At 48.8% G+C, this 20229-nt stretch overlaps 1 protein-coding gene across 2 annotated transcripts; it reads left to right on the top strand.

Annotated features, from left to right (window-relative positions):
- The first annotated feature begins 453 nt into the window (after positions 1-453).
- On the top strand, positions 454-19990 carry ESPL1 (extra spindle pole bodies like 1, separase). 2 transcript variants are annotated; one of them, XM_016201343.2, is made up of 30 exons: positions 454-505; positions 909-1001; positions 1127-2185; positions 2460-2564; positions 2725-2836; positions 4624-4760; positions 5984-6177; positions 6477-6716; positions 6901-7045; positions 7148-7286; positions 7490-7629; positions 8823-8957; positions 10064-10183; positions 10671-10842; positions 11230-11358; positions 11488-11644; positions 12346-12455; positions 13591-14576; positions 15023-15353; positions 15538-15928; positions 16029-16216; positions 16990-17117; positions 17253-17375; positions 17856-18011; positions 18122-18292; positions 18418-18522; positions 18657-18772; positions 18939-19022; positions 19187-19351; positions 19624-19990. In XM_016201343.2, exons 2-30 carry the CDS (start codon positions 921-923, stop codon positions 19823-19825), a joined length of 6321 nt encoding a protein of 2106 aa, XP_016056829.2. In that variant the 5' UTR covers positions 454-505; positions 909-920; the 3' UTR covers positions 19826-19990. The 2 variants fall into 2 exon arrangements, with proteins under 2 accessions (XP_016056829.2, XP_016056830.2); XM_016201344.2 differs by lacking the exons at positions 454-505; positions 909-1001 and having other exon boundaries at positions 2020-2183.
- Positions 19991-20229: the final 239 nt, after the last annotated feature.

Here is a 20229-nt window from a genome sequence, read left to right as displayed (position 1 = left end):
CAAGGTACTCATGTCAGTGCCCCCAGAAACTATATTTTTATAGAATTCCATGGAACACTATGCTCCTTTTTCCTAGTAACCCAAAACGCGTGAGTTTCCAATTAAGTTATTTTTGTTGTTTAGCCTATTTCTCTTCTCTTGAAATTTAAACTTCTGGGCTCTGAAGATAAAGGTAAGAAAGAGGTAGAGAGCTGGTCTTCCCGATAGCGACTAACCGACCGGTAGCCCAGGAACTCGGCCCCGACTGGAAAATGTGGAGAAACTCGCGCCCCCAAGAGGCCTTAACGCCCACAGCAGCAGCACCTCGGGGGCCGGGGTCACGTGACGATGCGGTGCGGCGTATAAACTACAACTCCCATTGCGCCGCGCGGCCCGCCGGCGTTACGCACTTTTCGTTGATTGGTCGCTGGGGATATTTGAAAGGAGGGGCTGGCGCGGAAACGTAGGTTACATTTGGATACTTGCGGAGAACTCAGCCTGGCGGGTAAGTCTTGGACCTGGCAAGGTGGGCACCTCTGGAGCAGTAAAGCCCGGAGGGACTCGTGAGCGTGTGTACGCACCGAGTGAATGGGGTTCCCCAATACTGACTTGAAGTTGAGGCGGTGGCGGCTTTGCCAGGGAGATTCAGAGGTCTCGGGACGCCCTGGTAGGTGTTGAAGAGTTCTGTGAAGGCCTCGCGTGTGGAGTGTTGGGTTGGTGGGATGGGTAGTGAGTGACGCCGGGTAGAAGGAAAAGCGGAAGTGTCGGTTATAACGGGAGCCCGGCGTCCTGGCATGGGCTTTTTCCCCATTAAGATTTCTGATGAGATTCTTTGCCCCCTTCCGCAGCCTTCAAGCCCTTCTCCTGCCCTTCATTTAACTCCATTATGAATTTTCTCCGCCCTCTCTAATCCGTCTCCTTTCCCCTAGCTCTCCGGCGCCATGAGGAGCTTAAAAGGAGTCAACTTCGGGACACTGCTAAGCAGCCGGAAGGAGGCTGAAGAGTTGCTGCCTGACTTGAAGGTTTCCAGGCTGACTTGTTTTGTTTTTTGCCTTATTCGAAGAGACACATTAGTAGCAACCCCACTTCTAGTTCCTTTTTTTAATCTCTTTCCCTTTGTCCCATTCACATCTTCCTCTTCTCCTAGGAGTTCCTGTCCAAACTTCCATCTGGTTCTCCCAGCTGCAGATTTGATGCGGAGAGGAGACAAACTTGTGATGCCATTCTGAGGGCTTGCAACCAGCAGCTGACTGCCAAGCTGGCTTGCCGTAGGCACCTGGAAAGCCTTCTGGAGCTGGCAGAGCTGGCTTGCAATGGCTACTTGGTGTCCAACCCCCACTGCCCACCCCTCTACCTGGAACGAATTCTCTTTATCTTTTTGCGGAATGTTGCTGCACAGGGAATCCCAGAGGCCACACTCCGACTTGCTCAGCCCCTCCATGCCTGCTTGGTGCGGTGTTCCCGCCAAGCTGCTCCCCAAGACTATGAGGCTGTGGCTCGGGGCAGTTTTTCTCTGCTCTGGAAAGGGGCAGAAGCCTTGGCGGACCCACGAGCTGCATACTCGGCTCGGCTGAAGGCCTTGAGCTTTCTAGTACTGTTAGAGGATGAAAGTATCCCTTGTGAGTTCCCCCACTTTTCTTCTTCAACAGCCTGTCGAGTGGTAGCTGCCCATCAGCTATTTGATGCCAGTGGGCATGGTTTGAGTGAAGCAGATGCTGATTTCCTAAATGATCTGCTCTCTAAGCATGTGATTAGAGCTTTGGTGGGTGAGGAAGGGGACTCTCCTCGTCCTCTTTCTCCCCAGAGGGCCCTTTGTCTCTTGGAGATCACCCTGGAACACTGCCGTCGCCTCTGCTGGAGCCGCCTCTATGCCATGGCCACTAGGGCCGTGGAGAAGGCCCAAGATTACCTAAGGAACACCAGCCTGGCTCCTAGCCTCCAGATATGCCAGCTGGGGGTAAAACTGCTGCAGATCCAGGAGGTAGGACCCCAGGCAGTCACCAAGCTTCTGACCAAGGCATCAGCTATCCTGAACAGAAGTATGGAGGCACCATCACCCCCACTGCGGGCATTGTATGACAGCTGCCAGTTCTTCCTCTCAGGCCTAGAGCGGAGCACCAAGAGGCGCTATGGACCTGATGCTATTCTGGGCCTCTTTGCTCTTCTTGGCGGCTACTGCTCCCTCATTCGGCAGCTGCGGGACGGTGTGAGTTAAAGACCTAGAGGTAGGGTGGGGAAGTGGTTCTGTGGACTATCAGGCTAGGGTCTTTGGTAAGATCTGGAAGCTCTGGCTCCCTCCTTGGTAAGCTGCTCTCTGGACTATTCCGCTTAATCTATCCTGAGAGAGCGGTGGTCCCTCCTGATGTTCTTCTTCCTACTCCGTGGGCTGTGTCAGCTCTCTAGGACTCTGAGCCAGTCTTTACCTTAGAGCTCACGCTTTATCTCTGTCCCTCAAATCAACCTTCGCCTTCCATCCTCAGGTCTGTGTGGACTCCTCCAAGCAGCAGCAATCTTTGGTTCAGATGCAATTTCAGGGAATTCACCTCTATACTGTTGTGGTTTATGACTTTGCCCAAGGCTGTCAGGTACTGTCTGGGAATCGAAAATCTTGGACATGTCCTATGATCTGGGTTGCTCGACTGCCCTTAGTAGAGCTTTGGGGTGGCTGTGGCTTTGAGTATGGGGTGGATGTCACCTTATACCTATTATGTCTCCTCTCACCCTCAGCCTTTCTTGTCCCTTCAGGTAGCTGACCTGGCCCAGCTAGTGGAAAGTTGCAAATCTACTGTTTTCTGGATGCTGGAGGCCTTGCACAGCCTGTCAGGCCAAGAGCTGATTGACTACCTGGGGATGACTGGTTAGTGCCCTGGGGCCCAGAAATGGGGTCCTTGGAGGGCCATCACTCATTAGACAAGCAAATAGCATTTGCTGGATGGTTCTGACCACTGTAGGGGCTCCTTATGGTTTAAGGAGGGAGTGAAAAAGATGTTTATAAGTATCAGTTACTCTGTATTTAACAGCAGAAGAGAAGTGATGAAACTAACTTATAATAGCAGACACTAATCTTTTCTCATTGACTTTGAAATCTGATTTGTTATTTGTTTCATGAAAACATTTGTATCTGATATGCAACTTTATGACCTTTCTATATGTTTAAGTTTTAAAGAACATTTACAATTTAATCTTTTTTAAACCAGGTGAAACATTCAGAGTTGAAAATTCAAATTGCACAAAAGGGCATACAGTGAAAAGCTTTCTCCCACTCCCAATTTTAGTTACCCAAGCCCCTCTCTGCAGAGGCAACTATTATGAGCAATTTCTTATATATCCTTCTGGAGATATACTATGTTTTTATTAACTAACATACATATATACTTTACCCTTTTAATTGAAATACACTTACAGAAAAGTACTAAGATCATAAGTCCACAGCTTGATGGATTTTTTTTGCGAGGTGAGCGTATTTTGTAACCAACATCTAGGTCAAGTAACACAGCATGACTCAGACTCCTTGAACCCCCTTCTAGTCACTAACCCCCAACCGCAACCACTGTATAACTAGCGTAGATAAGTTTTGCCTATTTTCATATTTCATAATAAATTTCCCCCTCATTTTGTAAAAGGCATGGCCCTTTAGTTTAAATCATATACACCTAAGGAGTTCAGTCATTGTAAGGTTTTGGAGAACTTCTTATATGTTCAGTAGTTGAACCTTGCCATAGAGATGAAAATATCAGGAGTCATAAAAATTTTTAGTATGAAAATTCTTCCCACAGAGTATTGAAGACTGAGTATTCTTCCCAGCCATCTGCATTGATAGTCAAGAAGCTGCATAAACTAGAATTTAGGAAAATCTTATTCATTCAACAAATATTTGAGTACCTACTATGTGCTAAGTACTGTTTTGAGTACTTGAATATGTCAGTAAACAAAAAAAGATTCCTGCCCTCAAGGAGCCACATCCTGGTTGAGGGAGAAAGATAACAAACAGTAGAATAATTGAATTGTCAACATGTTAGAAAGTGATTAGAATTATGGGGGAAAGGAAAAGTAGAGCAGGATAGGGAGTTAGGAGTTCAAAGTGGGAAAGGGGTTCAAGTTACCATTTAAAACAGGATGGTCAGGGTAAGCCTCACTGAAGATGACATGAGCAAAACTTGGAAGGTGTGAGGGAGTTGGCCATGTAGACACCTGGGAAAGGACATCCCTGTCAGAGGAAATAGCCAGTGCCAAGGCCTTAAGGTAGGAGAGGGTCTGATGTGTTCAAGTAATAGCAAGGAGGCTATGTGACTTCAGTAGAATGAGGTGAGAAGAGGAAGGAAAGGGGTAGACCAGAGTATGTCCCTAAAATGCTGGCCTTTGGAGTGAGATGAAGACAGAGATTGGCACTTGAGGGGAGATGAGCCCTCTGAAGACCCTGTGTTTGTAAAACGAGTGCAGAGGCCTGGCTGGTATGGAGGGCAAGGGCTAACTTGGAGCAGGAAGGGGAATGCTGCCCTTTCTCGTTCTCTAGCATTAGGTGTTCCTGTCTGATCTGGAAGCTACAGAGCTGAGCACAGGTTAAGCTTCTCTCTACTGCCTCTCCAACAGGAGAGGGCAGTGGGAACCGTTCCTGTGATCAACTGTCCTTTCTCTCTCCTGCAGCCTCTTATACCAGTAACTTGGCCTACAGTTTCTATAGCCACAAGCTCTATGCAGAGGCCTGTACTATCTCGGAGCCCTTCTGTCAGCACCTGGGCTTGGCAAAGCCGGGCACCTATCCTGAAGTGCCTCCTGAGAAGGTAAGACAACATGGAGGAATGTTATGTTGGGGGTAACAAGGGGCTTTAGTAGCATGAAAGGGCCTGGCCAAGACCCTGCCTTAGAGTAGGGCGTTAGGAGCTACATGTTGGCACCAGTACCTGGGGTAGTATTTTCCAGACCTCACCTGTACTGTCATTTACTTAATTTTGTTTGTTTGTTTTAGAGAGAGGGAGAGAGAGAGAGACATCAAATGTGAGAGAGATACATTGATTGGTTGCCTCTTGTAACCAGGGATTGAACCCGCAACCTAGGTATGTGCCATGAGCAGAACTGAACCACGGCCTTCTGGTGCACAGGATGATGGTCCAACCAACTGAGCCACACTGGCCAGGGCTATTTTTTTTTTTTTTTTACTCACTTTTTATACTTAGCTTTGTCCTAAGCCAGTGGTTCTCAACCTTGCTGCACATTAAAATCACCTGAGTGAACTTAAAAAAATTTCTTATGCCTGCCCTAAGCTAATTACATCCAATTGCATCAGAACCTCTGGCGCCGGAGCCCAGGCATCTGGATATTTAAAGTTTTCCTAAGTGGTCCTTTGGACAACCAGAGTGACAACCACTATCTTAAAGCAAGAATACCCATGAAACGGGTTGGTTGGGTCCGCAGGCAAGGTGGGTCTTGGGTTTCATTGTGAGGGAGGTTGATGAGCCTCTAATGGATTTAAGTGGAGGCATAATAGCAGATTGGCATCTTGGATTTCTGTGGCATCACTGTGATGAATGAACAGAGTGCAAGGACAACACCCAGCACCCAGGCTGCCCTAGTAGCCTAGTCAGGAAAGGGTGGGTGTCTGAACTGGAGTAGCTTCCCAAGGGATAGAAAGAACTGGTGGGTACAAGGAGTCAAGGATTAACCTGGTAAATGATTGGCTGTGGGGGAGGGAGAAGGAAGAGTCAAGGATGGTCTTGCATTTCTGACTCAGGGGATTTATTGAGAGGATTACAGGAGGAGGAAGAGGTTTTCAGGGTGTAGATGATGAATATGTGGGTGGGATGGATTGAAGTCTCAAGTTGAGAGCACCAAGGGTAGTTAGTTTTTAGGTGTCTCCTGCCTTGGGGCAGGGGTGTTGGTTGGAGGACCCCCTCCACTCACTGACCCCCACCGGGTAGCATATGTACCTGTGGCTGCATGTCCTCTCCCACTGTACAGACCCATTGGATCCCCTCTCCAGTTTGGTCTCTTCCCTTTCTCTGGTCAGTTGCACAGGTGCTTCCGGCTGCATGTAGAGAGTTTGAAGAAACTGGGTAAACAGGCCCACGGATGCAAGATAGTGACTTTGTGGCTGTCAGCCCTGCGGCCCTGTGGCCCCAAACATATGGCTGAGCCAGTCACCTTCTGGGTCCGGGTTAAGATGGATGCAGCCAGAGCTGGAGACAAGGAGCTACAGCTGAGGTGAGTTGGCAGGAGGTGGGACAAGCACATTTGCCCCATGGCTAGGGCTGGCCTTTTGTACTCGTCATCATGTTCATCCTTATGTCTGAAAAAGGCACTGATTCCTCCATTGTACACTGAGTGCCTACTGTGTGTCACCACTGTGCTCGGTATTGGGGGAACAGTGATGACAAGCAGCGTTCTTGCTTTCACGACTGGAAACTTACTGAGCATTCAGCAAGCCAAAGCTGGGACTCTGGCATGGGGCAGAGGCTTCATGCTTCATGGGTTCCCCAGTTGCTGAGCCTATCCTCTTTCAGGACTCTGCGAGATAGCCTGAGCAGCTGGGACCAGGAGACTCTGTCCCTCCTGCTTAGGGAGGAGCTGCAGGCCTACAAGGTGGTGCGGGCTGACACAGGGCAGGAACGGTTCAACGTCATCTGTGACCTGCTGGAGCTGAGCCCGGAGGAAACACCAGCTGGGGTCTGGGCTCGAGCCACCTACCTGGTGGAATTAGCTCAGGTGCTCTGCTACCACAACTTTGCCCAACAGACCGACTGGTAAGGAGGAAAGACAGGGACCCCACTCTTGCTTCTTGCCCTAGATCCTCTCAGTCTTGTGGAGCCTGTTTCCCTCTCCACATCCCTGAGCGCCCCCTTCTGTTTGTGGCCACCGGAGTGCATTCAAAGGGTGAGGTCAGCTGTCCTGCAGAAGTCTCTGATTAAGTGCATGCTCTCCCTACAGCTCTGCCCTGGATGCTATCCGGGAAGCCCTGCAGCTTCTGGAGTCTGTGAAGCCTGAGGCTCAGGCCAAAGATCAGCTTCTGGATGATAAAGCACAAGCCTTGCTGTGGCTCTACATCTGTACCCTGGAGGCCAAAATGCAGGAAGTGCGTGTGGCTGCTATGGGGCTGAGAAGCACTGGGTACAGGAATTGTTCTCCCTGGGCCCCAAGCTAACACTAGCCCTGTTTTTTACCCTGATCCCTCCAGGGTATCCAGCGAGACCAGAGAGCCCAAGCCCCTAGTAACCTGGAGGAATTTGAAGTTAATGACCTAAACTATGAAGATAAACTCCAGGAAGATCGTTTTCTATACAGTAACATTGCCTTCAACCTGGCTGCAGATGCTGGTAAGGGCTGTGGACATAGTGTGCTGGGATAGTCTCCTCTATGGTCTCCTAAGAGCCAAACAGGGACCCCAGGTATGGGAGAGGCTGGTCCTGTAGGCTGGGAGATGGGTGGGCACAAAGGGCAGAGTGTTATGGAGAAGGTGGCATTCTCCTCAGATGGCCCATGCTGAGAGAATGGATGGTCCCTTTCTTTTGACTTATAGCTCAGTCCAAATGCCTGGACCAAGCCCTGGCCCTGTGGAAGGAGGTGCTTACAAAGGAGCAGGCCCCCACTGTGCGGTGTCTCCAGCAGACAGCAGCCTCGCTGCAGATCCTAGCGGCCCTTTATCAGCTGGTGGCAAAGGTAATGGGACAGGGCATTGACCCAGACCAGAAACCCAGTGCCTTCACTTTCTTTGGCCTTTGTACCTGCTGAGAAGCCAAGGAACCCAGTGTGGGCTCTATCACCAGCCTCTCTGAGTTTAAATCCAAGCTGCATCATTTATTAGCACATGGTCTTAGGCAAATTCCTTAACCTAAGGCCAAGTTTCCTTATTTCTAAAGTGAAGGTAGTAATAACTACCTCATAGCATTGTTAGCATTTGATGAGATAATGCATGGGAGATGTTGCACATAAACAGAATACTCAAGTTTAAGCCATAATTATTATATTAATTATTAGATAGTTTGAGACCTATGTACTCAAAAAGATACATAAATGCCTGTACACACAATTTTACATTTTACATGCAATGTCAGAAGGTTTCACAGACTCCTTGAAGCTCTTCCTTGGACCCCACAGTAGCAAACTCTGAAAAAGAACATTTCACTTAAAGGTCTTTGTTACTGTGGGTCATTAGGCTGTATTTCTTTCTTTTTTTTAATATGTTTTTATTGATTTCAGAAAGAGGAAGGGAGAGAGAGATAAAAACATCAATGATGAGAGAGTTTCATTGATGGGCTGCCTCCTGCATGCCCCCTACTGGGGATGGAACCCGCAACCAGGGCATGTGCCCTGACTGGGAATTGAATCATGACTTCCTGGTTCGTGGGTGGGCTCAACCACTGAGCCATGCCAGCTGGGCTAGGCTGTATTTCTAGCACAGGGAACCTGGGAAGCTACCTCAGCCCTAGATTTGAGTCTTGGCTCTAATCATACCTATTATGTGAACTTAAACAAACAACTTAACCTATGTGATTCTTAGTTTCCTTGACTGTTAACTTGGGATTAGAATTGCTATGAAGATAAAATGAGTTGATGCATGTAAACCTCTTGGTACTGTGCCTGGCACATAGTAAGCACTCAGTTAATCCTGTCTGTTGATAATGACTGGCATCTGGGCTTTCCAGCAGAAGGGGGTAGTACGGTTTGCAGGCTCCCTCATCTCAGGCTCTCATCTCAGGCTCCCTGAGAATGGCTGATGGTTGCTCTGTCTGGGTAGCCACATTCCAGCCAGGCCCTGAGGTCAGACCAAGGTCCCAAAGGGCTGGGGAGCAGAGGATAGAAATGGAGGCTTGAGCAGGAGCTGGGTAAAGTTGCTACTCCTGGCCAACCAGCCCCTGCAGGCTCTGGAGGTCCTCCTGCTTGTACGGATTGTGTCCCAGAGACTGGAGGACCACGCCAAGGCAGCTGGCTCCTCCTGCCATGTCACCCAGCTCCTGCTGACACTCGGTTGTCCCAGCTATGCCCAGGTAAGTGCCCAGCCTGCCTAGCCTGGGGGGCTGCAGGGGAGACATGACTGTAGTAACCCATCTTTTCTTTTGAGAATATAGAATACTGAAGGGGCAGCTTCTCTGCCTCTACATTCAGCTGGAGGCTCATAAAGTATGGAGTGGTTGAGAGACAGGCATCTTTCTCCTCACTGCAAAACCACTCGATCATTGAGTCTTACAGATTCTGCATCAGAAATATGATGCCGGTGCAGTATTTCCCATTCATTTCTGTTGCCCTGGTTGATCCTTCTTCGCTTACTTAGGACTATTATGATGTCTCCTAGCTGGTCCCCTTGCCTCCAGTTTGTCCCTTTTCCACTTTTGACTGCTACTCTCATGGTCTTTTTAGGCACATAAGATTAAGATCTGACCTTAATCTCTTTCCTGCATAAAAGCTTTCATTGACTTCTCCATTACCTAAAGGATACTGTCCAGACCTTTCACTTTGTATTGACACCTTCTGTATTCTGGTTCATACTTTTTCTTGCCACTCCCTACCATGAACCTTGTGCCAGTCCGTCCCAGTTACTTTATATTCCTTGTACATGCCTCTCAGTCTTTGGTTGTATTAGTTTATCCACCCTAAATACACCCTCTTTTTCCCCCTAATTTTCATTCAGTAAACCTGTACTTTCTTTTCAAGGCCTAGCTCAATTCTCCCCTCCTTCGTAAAGCATTTTAATGTCCTCTTCAAGGGCAGAATCAACCACTTTTCCCGAGGCCCCATAGCACTAATGACATTGTGTCCCGAGTACATCGGATTGCTATGCACCCACTGCATTCCAAGCTGTTGGTTGGAAGGCCCTGCTCAGTCCTTATTCACTGTGTCTTTCTAGCAGAGTGGTTAACCGAAATACTCAGTGAACGTCTGAGTGAGTGAGTGAGTGAGTGAGTGAGTGAGTGAGTGAGTGAGTGAGTGAGTGAATAACTCCTATGTAGATTACAATATTTGAAATAATATTTAATTGGCCGTGTTTGGCATATGCTTGTGAATGCTTTAATCCACTTTAATTTGAAGGCTCTGGCTGCCTCTCCTCACCAGTATGCTCGCACCCCCTCCACCTCCACCCTGATTGCTCCCTTAGTTACACTTGGAAGAGGCGGAATCAAGTCTGAAACTTCTGGATCATACCACTGACACGTACCTGCTCCTTTCTTTGACCTGTGACCTACTGAGAAGTCAGATTTACTATGCTTACCACAAGGTATTCCTCACTTTCTTATAATTAAAGGTCCTGGGTGTTAGGATTTTAGGATTTTCTAGATGTTTGTCTGGCTTCCGAGAATTCCCTGGAGCTAAGAAGAATATTCCTGATCCTGAGAAGCAATGCTGTTTCCTAGCTTTGCCTTCCAAAGAATTGTTCATCAGTGTTCCTCTAATAGAGATACTTTCCTTTTCATTTTTTTCCAGTTTCCTCAGGGGCAAGGGGGAAAGTCTCCCTGAATAGAAACTGGGATGACACTGGATCCCTAGACTGAAATCCAGTGGAATCCCCCAAAAAACCTGAGTTTTCTTATAAACTAGCTGTGTGACTTTTCCAAGTCTTACACCCACTTATGTTCTAGTTTTCTTTATAGCTTTTATCATTCCTAAAAGCATGGGATTGGGCTAGATGATCTCCAGGGGCATCTCAAGCTCTGAATTGCCAATCTGACTTCACTGCTCTCCTCTGGCCCCGCTCCCTCTTCCAGGTGACAGAGGGTGCCTCTTTGTTGCTGTCTGTGCTTCAGGATCCTGCCCTCCAGAGGTCATCCAAGGCCTGGTACTTGCTGCGTGTCCAGGCCCTGCAGCTGGTGGCAGTCTACCTTAGCCTCTCATCAGACAGCCTTTCAGCCTCCTTGTGGGAGCAGCTCTGTGCCCAAGGTGAAAGAGTAGAGTGAATGGCCCTCCTTGGTTGATGTGTGTGGTTTCTACACTGTCATCTCTCCTCAGCTTTTGTCCCCTCTGCTGTCCAGCTGTGTGGATGAGCCTACCTATAAGCTGCACAGAGTAGGCCTGGAGTAGCAAATGAGTCTCAGTTCTACTGATTCTAATTGATTGCCTAGTGACTGCCTGGAATACTATACCGACAAGGTTTCTGGGACCCCATGTGGTGTTAGGGAGTTCTGTGATTGATTAGTTCTGTCTGCTTTAGGTGCATCAGGAGAAGAGTAGCAGCATGCTTTGCATTTTCTTTCTTAGTAGCTGAAGGTGGTGGAAGTTCAGGCCACATCATCTCCCTTCTTGTTCCCTCCTTCCTCACCTGCACAGGCTGGCAGACACCTGAGATAGCACTCATTGACTCCCACAAGCTTCTCCGAAGCATCGTCCTCCTGCTCATGGGCAGTGATGTGCTCTCAATTAAAAAAGCGGCCGTGGAGACACCATTTCTGGACTATGGTGAGTCTGAGAAGGAGAGCAAGGCCCTGTGGAAATGAATAGGCTATATGGTGGGACTGGCAGTTTTGTCTCCAGAGGATCCAGGCTATGACTGAGTGATCATGGTCTTACCTCTCTCCTTTGCTACAGGTGAAAATTTGGTACAAAAATGGCAGGTGCTTACAGAGGTGCTGAGCTGCTCTGAGAAGCTGGTCTCCCACCTGGGCCACCTGGGTAGTGTGAGCGAAGCCAAGGCCTTTTGCTTGGAGGCCCTGAAACTTACAACAAAGTTACAGATACCACACCAGTGAGTACAGGACCAAGAGGATGCCAATTCTGGAACCTGAGTGTCTATGCCCTTGGCTATGGGTTCCCAAACTATCCCACAAATTAATAACATGTTATGTTTGGCGGGGGCTGGTGGAAGAATTCATTCCATAGCTAAATAAGTGGAAAATGCTGAGTTAATCAAGGTTTGACTTTTTTATTTCCTATAGGACTTTTCATGTCCTCCAATATGCTAATACACATTGAGAGATCTAGTGTACAGTCTTTGCCCATAGGACCCTTTTTGTTGTTGTTAATCCTTACCGGAGAATATTTTTTCCATTGATTTTTAGAGAGAGTGGAAGGGAAGGAGGGAGAGAGAGACCCATTGATTGGTTGCCTCCCGCACGTGCCTGGACCAGTGCCAGGGATCAGACCTACAATTCAAGTACATGCATCCTTGACTGGGAATTGAACCTGTGACCCTTTGGTGCGTGGGCCAATGCTCTAACCACTGAGAAACACCTGCCAGAATCACAGGATCCGTTTTTTGAGGAATGCAGTTTGGGAAATCTTGTCCTCATGCACAAGGATGAGTTGATTTGAGAGCAGTATAGAGGGCTTTCCCCCGGGAGCTGGAGGCTGGAAAAGACTGATTGCTCTGCCTGGGAAAGGAGCAAATAGACTCTCCAAGAAAACAAAGGATTCCACTAATTGGTTGTTATCTCCTTTTCCAACAAGATGTGCCCTATTCCTGGTGCTGAAAGGAGAGCTGGAGCTCGCTCGCAATGACATCGACCTGTGTCAGTCGGACCTGCGGCAGGTTCTGTTTTTGCTTGAATCTTGCACAGGTGAGCAGCCATGCCCCCATGCCCATAGGATATGGTAAGAGCATACACTATATAACAAATACACTATACACTATATAACAAATCTTTATATGTCAGGGTTTGGTTTCTTTCTAAATTAGAGACTTCTGGGTGTTGGTCACAGCCACGGTGAGACTGGCCACGGGGCCATCAGGCCCAGGGTCTGAATCTCCTGCAGGTTGTGCCGAAGGGTTGCCCTATAGCCACTGAGCACCTCACCCAAGCTCTACAAGCTTCCCTGAATCACAAAGTACCCCCCTACCCCATCTTCGGTGAGATCTTGGCTCAGGCATACACACAACTGGCACAGGAGGGGCTGAACCGACCATCAAACAGTCTGGGGACAGTCCTGGAGTCAGGACTAAAGTATGTGGTAGTGCGGATACCAAGGCAAAACCCCCTTTACTTTAATCAGACCATTGGTGTCCTTCCTTTAGATAACCTGTCCAGGACTAACCCTACCTGGTTCTAGTTTTCAGTGCTGTCTAATACATTTTGGCTATTTGAATTTAAGTATAATTAAAACAAAATTTAAAATTCAGTTCCTCAGTTACTTACCACATTTCACATATTCAGTAGCTACATGTGGCTAGTGGCTATTGGACAGCACAAATGTAGTATCCTCAGGAAGCTTAAGCTAATAATAAAATATTGTATTTATGATGCTTTTTTTCTTATCAACCACTTTTACCTCTAGTGATTCATTTGACCCACACAATACCCTGGAAAGTCTTTTTTTATTTTTTTATTTGTAAAATGAGAAAATTGAGAAATTCAGTGCTTTGGGCCAGAATCACAGGGCTAGCCAGGGGCAAAAGCCAGGATTAAGAGTGGGCCTCCTTGTGCTGGCCTGCTTTCCTGATCCACACAGTCTTCTGAGCTGCAAATAATGGGGGCTTTGTGGGCTGTGTTGGTCCATTATTAGAAGGAAAGAAAGCATTAGGGATTTTATAAAAAAATAAAATAAACCATATTAATATTTAAGATGTTAGTACAGTAAAATATGAATAAGAAGTAAATAATTAACACATATATTAGGGAGTTGGGCCTTGGAGTAGCTCAAGAAACACTTGGCATCATTTCTCCTAGTTTTATAATTCTTGTTCTGCTCTCTCAGAGTTTTGTGGACCGGCCCAGCACCCAGATTCTGTGAAGAAAGTCCGCTTGCAGAAGGGGAAGCAGCAGGCCCGGGTCCCTTGTTCTCTAGAGCTCCCAGAAGAGGAGCTCTTCCTAAGAGGCCCTGTTCTGGAGCTGGTGGCCACTGTGGCCAAGGAGCCTGGCCCCATAGCACCTTCTACTAACTCCTCCCCAATCCTGAAAACAAAGCCCCAACCCAGCCCTGGCTTCCTGACCCATTTGCCCACCTGTGACTGCTCACTCTGTGCCAGCCCTATCCTCTCAGCAGTCTGTCTACGCTGGGTGTTGGTAACAGCCAGGGTGAGACTGGCCACGGGCCATCAGGCCCAGGGTCTGAATCTCCTGCAGGTTGTGCTGAAGGGTTGCCCTGCAGCCACTGAGCGCCTCGCCCAAGCTCTACAAGCTTCTCTGAATCACAAAGAACCCCCCTACCCCATCTTGAGCCTCTTTGATGAGATCTTAGCTCAGGCATACACACAACTGGCACAGGAGGGGCTGAGCCAACCATCAAACAGCCTGGGAAAGGTCCTGGAGTCAGGACTGAAGTTTGTGGCAGCACGGATACCCCACCTGGAACCCTGGCGTGCCAGCCTGCTCTTGATTCAGGCCCTTGCAAAGCTGACTGACTTCAGCTGCTGCACTACCCAACTTTTTGCAAGCTCCTGGGGCTGGCAGCCACCGTCAATAAAGACCCTTCCAGGCTCAGAACCCTCTAAGCTTCGGAGCCAAAAACATTCTAGACGAGGGCGCCAGCAGGCGGTCTTTGCTACCCAGCCTCTCCATAATACCTCTCGGAAAGGTCCGGAAGGTGGAGGACCACCATGTACACCTAAGCCCCCTGGCCGGCTTAGGCAGGCTGGCCCTCGTGTTCCTTTCACTGTGTTTGAGGAAGTATCTCCTACAAAGAGCAAATCTGAGGTTCCCAAGGCCCCCAAGGTACAACAGAGGGTCCAGACACGCCTGAAGGTGAGGTGAGACTGTGGCCAGCTGTTGTTGGTATTGGGTGGGGATGGTCCTGGAGAAGAGTTCTGCAGAGCAGGTGTCTTATGGACTAGCTTCCCAGGGCCTGGTGGTTCCTTTAGCTCTCCTATTACCTGCAGGATCCCTTTATCTTCCATAGGAAAACGTAGTTCCAAGTCTACCTTTGTTTTGGACAGAAGGCACTTTCCATAACTTGAGGATTCCTTTACCCTTTCATCCTTCCTCCTTATCTTCTAGTCCATCCCCTCTCCCTCCTTTCACACCCAGGAGTTATTGTCCCTTATTGAGTGTGGCAGTATATGGGGGAGGGTAATTCTTAAATCTTCCCCAATGGCCTCTGTGTTGTGGTGCCTCCACAGCGCCACCTTCTGTCAGATGATGTCTTGTCACTAAAGGCCCTTTGGCCCTTCTCCCTTTCCCACCCATCCCAGGTGAACTTCAGTGATGACAGTGACTTAGAAGACCCAGCTGAGGCACGGCTTGCAGAGGAGCCCAAGAGGCGGGGAGCTGCTTCTCGGGGGCGAGGCTGGGGCCAGGCTAGGAAGGGCCCAAGCATGAAGACTAATGTGGCTGCCCCAGGTAGTGCCCCTGGGCACTCTGGCTGCAGTGGCAGGACCCGGAGGGCCAAGAAGGTGACATCAGGGTATTGTGAGGAGCTGGGCCCTGAAATTATGAGGACCATCCCTGAGGAGGAACTGACTGACCAGATGGAAATGAGCTTTGAGATCCTCAGGGGCTCTGATGGGGAAGACTCAGCCTCAGGTATGATAGCAAAGGTAGGAGGTAGAGATGCATATGTTTTGGGGAGGCTGCCCTGGGACCAAAGCACAAGAGGTAACTGGTGCCAAAAGACAGTCTTTTGTTGGCTCTGAACTGGATCCTAGAAGGGAAAACAAGGGATGGCAGGAGCAGGGAGCTCCATAGAAAAGTCCTGTTCTCTCTCCAGGTGGGAAGACACCAGCTCCAGGGCCTGACACAGCCATAGGAGAATGTGAGGTGTTGAGACGGGATTCTAGCAAAGAGGAGCCGCCTATCCTATGCCCAAGCAAGAAGACAGACAAAGATCTCGGTTCTCAGCGCCAACAACCCTCGGTCCCTGTAGCCATTGGTGACCTTCCTCTAGGTGTTTCTATCCTGGATTCCATCTTTGACTCACTGAGTGTTGCTTTCCGTGGGGTCAGTCACTGCCCTCCTAGTGGGCTCTACGCTCACCTCTGCCGCTTCCTGGCCTTGTGTCTGGGTCACCAGGATCCCTATGCCACTGCCTACCTTGTCACTGAGTCTGTCTCTATCACCTGTCGCCACCAGCTGCTTACCCATCTTCATAGGCAACTCAGGTGAGTGTCCACCATCTCTAAGACTTGTGCTGGGTCAGATTGGAGGGAGGGTCCAGACTTTGGAGGAGGAAGAACTCACCCCTACTTGTGTTGCTTGCAGCAAGGCCCAGAAGCACCGATCACTTGAAATAGCAGACCAGCTTCAGGGGCTGAGCCTACAGGAGAAGCCTGGAAATGTCCCTCTGGCCCGCATCCAGCACCTCTTTTCCTTCAGGATGTCAGGATCCGGCCATTTCCCCCAGCCTGAGAAGGAGAGTTTCCAGGAGTGCCTGGCTCTGATCCCCAGTGGTATGGTGGCAGGCTTCGGCTGGCTCTCCTGTCCTTTTATTCATCTTACTGAAGTGTTGGGTGAAGATGTTTAAAGCATTAGTTAGCTCACATAGATTTATGATCCCTATAGAAGGACATGTCATACCTTTTCATTGATTAGTCATTTTGTTATTATCACCAAACAGATACGCTAAATCTGGAAGTCTTTTTTTTTTTAATCTCAATTTTGACTTACCAACAAATTCAGTGTCTTTTTTTTTTTAATCCTCACTGGAGGATATTTTTTTCCATTGCTTTTTAGAGAGCATGGAAGGGAGACAGAGAGAGAGACACATCTATTGGTTGCCTCCTGCATGAACCCCGACCTGGGCCGGGGATCAAGCCTGCAACTATGGTACCTGCCCTTGGCTGGAATCAAACCTGGAACTCTTCAGTGCACAGGCCAACGCTCTAACCACTGAGTCAAACTGGCTAGGGCTCAATGCCTTTATTCAGGGGTAAGTTTAGATGTCCATGGGCTCCGTACACTAACATGAAACACATTAACAGATTATTTGAGTGCTTCCTGCTATGCAGGGCCCTTTTTTCATTTCTGTAAGGGACATAAGTACAAGACATGGTCTCTGTTCCCAAGAGTTCTTAGGGCAAGTGAGAGTACCTTGAACTCTAGAGACCAGGGGAGACTTCTTAGAGTTGTCTTGAGTGCTAGATAGGGATTGAGTGCCGAATACATTGAAGGGAATTCGTTGTAACAGCCGAAATGATTCTGGGTATGTTCTGTATATGTTCAGGGGTGACTGTGTGTGTGTTGGCCCTGGCCACCCTCCAGCCTGGAACGGTGGGTGACACCCTCCTGTTGACCCGGCTGGAAAAAGACAATCCCCCAGTCACTGTGCAGATCCCCACTGCTCAGAACAAGGTATGTTTCCTGGACCAGGGAGCAAAGTTGGGCTGGGGCAGGCTTCTGATCAAACTGCTCACATTCTGTGGCGGAGGGATAAAGAGATGATGATCGTGTGGACAAGCAGAAATCTCACCACCCCATCTCCCAAAGCTTCCTCTGAGCTCGGCCCTGAAAGAGTTTGATGCCATCCAGAAGGAACAGAAAGAGAACAGCAGCTGTACTGACAAGCGAGAGTGGTGGACAGGGCGGCTAGAACTGGACCATAGGATGGAGGTGTGTGCCCCCAAAGTGGGGTGGAGTTAAGGCTATCCTAAAAATGACCTGGGGGAACCAATGTCTTCTCAGGGGTGCCCTGTCAGTGCTAAGCCACCTCAAATCCTTTCTGGAATTGTAGGCCTAAATAAAAAGTTATGTTGCTTGGGAAGGATTTTAAACAAGAGCCCAAAACTTGAAGGGGTTATGGCAGTGGAATACAAGAAAAAGGACTTAAGCCCACATATCAGCTTCCCAGCTTTAGCTTTCATTGCCCACCTATTTATCGTGGTATGTAACAGATTATTTTACCTATATTCCCCCAGAGTCTCAGCAAATGGAAAATATTTCTAGTTTCTTGCCTTTTGTGACAGGCAGAAACATATGTAAGACAAATACACACATTGGGGAACCCATTTCCTCATCTCCAAAATGTCAGTGCCTGTGGGGAAAGAAACTTAGCTTCATCTGTGACTGAAGGTTCTACTCTTCCACATTCAGGTTCTCATCACTTCCCTAGAGAAGTATGTGTTGGGCTGCTGGAGGGCCCTGTTACTGCCATTCAGTGAGGACCCAGGCCCTGCCCAGGAGGCCTCCCGCCTACAAGAGTTGCTGCAGGAATGTGGCTGGAAATATCCTGATCCCACTCTGCTGAAAGTGAGTTAAGAAATCAGAGAAGGGGAAGAAGCTAGATCTAATTCCTTCCCACCTGCCACTGTGAATGGAAATGGAAGCTGTGGCACTCACTGACCACTGTTCCCCTACAGATCATGCTCAGTGGTTCCAGTACCCTCACCCCTCAAGAAATTCAGGCCCTGGCCTATGGGCTGTGCCCCACCCAGCCAGAGCGAGCCCAAGAACTCCTGAGTGAGGCAATAGGACGTCTACAGGAGCAGACAGTACCAAACAGTAGGCACCTTGTCTTAGTGCTGGACAAGGTAAGGAGCTAAGGGCCAAAAAGGCAGTGTCCAGTGGGCAGTGGGCACCAACACAACCCCACACCCCTTCTGACTCCTGTATATACCTGGCGAGGGACTGTAACCTTTGAGTACTTTTTGCTCAGGACCTGCAGAAGCTGCCATGGGAGAGCATGCCCAGCCTCCGGGTACTGCCTGTCACTCGTCTGCCCTCCTTCCGTTTCCTACTCAGCTATGCCATCATCAAAGAGGTAGGATTCAGGGAGTGCAGACTGAGGATGATGGGTGGCAATTGGAAAGATAGGAGAGGGTCTTAGGAATGGAATGTGGCTTGGAGTTTGTTGGAGCCAGACCAGGATCCTAATCACCAGTGTTTCCTCCTCAGTCTGGGGCCTCACCAGTGCTGAGCCAAGGGGTGGATCCACACAGTACCTTCTACGTTCTGAACCCTCACAACAACCTGTCAAGCACAGAGGAGCAATTTCGAGCTAATTTTAGCAGGTCAGGAGGATAAGAGTAAGAAACGGAGTGTGGAAGGGTAGCAAGAACATATAGGGGCGACATGTCCTTTTCTCCAGAATCAGATGTTGCAGCCCACCTTCTCCCTAGTATTCCCTCTGCCAATTTTCACATCACCCCTGTTCTAACTCCTACCTTTTCACTGCAGTGAATCTGGCTGGAAAGGAGTGGTTGGGGAGGTGCCAAGCCCGGAACAGGTGCAGGAGGCCCTGACGGAGCATGATTTATATATGTGAGTGCTAAGGGCAGGGAGGTGAGGAGAGGAGCAGTCCCAGAGAAGGGTATCGCTTTGGTTTGCTTTGGGTTTTTAAAGCCCCTGGCCAACTTAGGACACCTCTGGAAATGTAGCAGAGGCCTAGTACAGCTAGGCCAAACCCATCTCACTTTCTGTTTTAGCTATGCAGGGCATGGGGCTGGTGCCCGCTTCCTGGATGGGCAGGCAGTCCTGAGGCTGAACTGCCGGGCAGTGGCACTGCTGTTTGGCTGCAGCAGTGCAGCCCTGGCTGTGCATGGAAACCTCGAGGGGGCTGGCATCGTGCTCAAGTATATCATGGCTGGCTGGTGAGTCTTGAGGGGCAAGGCCCATCCTGGGTCTCAACCCCAGGTTCTTTTCTAGGTCTGAAGTTTAAATCCTTCCTCCTTTGTGCCCCACCTTCCTCCCATCCTAGTTTCCTGGGACCATTAACCCTTTGCCCTCTTTTTTTCTCCTAGAACTATGGGTCAAGGGACTCGCTCATTAGCTCAGTCCTCTCTACTCACTCAACACCACTATCAATTGTGTTTTCCTATGTATTGTTTTATTGTGTTTTGTATTTCTTCCCTTTTTTCCTCAGTCCCCTGTTTCTGGGTAACCTCTGGGATGTGACTGACCGTGACATTGACCGCTACACTGAGGCACTGCTACAGGGCTGGCTTGGAGCAGGCCCAGGAGCCCCTCTTCTCTACTATGTCAACCAGGCCCGCCAGGCTCCCCGACTCAAGTATCTTATTGGAGCTGCACCTGTAGCCTATGGTTTGCCTGTCTCCCTGCGGTGACCCCTTGGAGCTGTCCTATCACTGATAGAAGCCATGTGACTGTTCTACCTCCCATATTTAGATTTAACCCTCAGAATAGATATTTTTAAGTGATTTTCCCCAATGTTTTATATGAAACATTTCCTTTTAACTTAACCTTAATATAATAAAGATTTATGACTTAAACCCAGTTTTGTGTAGTTCATCTGAAACCTTTGAAACAAGGCTATTGCCCCCACACCATGTGTTACTACTATAAACAGAACAAGTTGCAGGAGTTCAAGTCAGAGCATTGCGAAGAAAGGCAAAATCACAGGACAAAGCTGGGCCTGGCTTGTCCTCAGCCAAGCTAAAGGAGAGGGGCATGAAGATGCCCTAAGTGGGGACAGAGTTGTCAAGGAAGGGTAGAGATAGACCCATTCAGT

The sequence above is a fragment of the Miniopterus natalensis genome, chromosome 2, assembly GCF_054644295.1.
Source record: "Miniopterus natalensis isolate mMinNat1 chromosome 2, mMinNat1.hap1, whole genome shotgun sequence".
Taxonomy (NCBI): domain Eukaryota; kingdom Metazoa; phylum Chordata; class Mammalia; order Chiroptera; family Miniopteridae; genus Miniopterus; species Miniopterus natalensis.
Note: the sequence above shows the minus strand (reverse complement) of the source record. Positions and strands in the feature narration are given on the sequence as shown.

What these genes read in the sequence shown, in the direction of transcription:
- ESPL1 (XM_016201343.2), top strand. Translation starts at nt 921, where the DNA reads ATGAGGAGCTTAAAAGGAGTCAACTTCGGGACACTGCTAAGCAGCCGG. An exon ending in TGGAGGCCAAAATGCAGGAA is followed by an intron (nt 7,046 to 7,147) that starts GTGCGTGTGGCT and finishes TGATCCCTCCAG; the next exon opens with GGTATCCAGCGAGACCAGAG. An exon ending in CCTGGCTCTGATCCCCAGTG is followed by an intron (nt 16,217 to 16,989) that starts GTATGGTGGCAG and finishes GTATATGTTCAG; the next exon opens with GGGTGACTGTGTGTGTGTTG.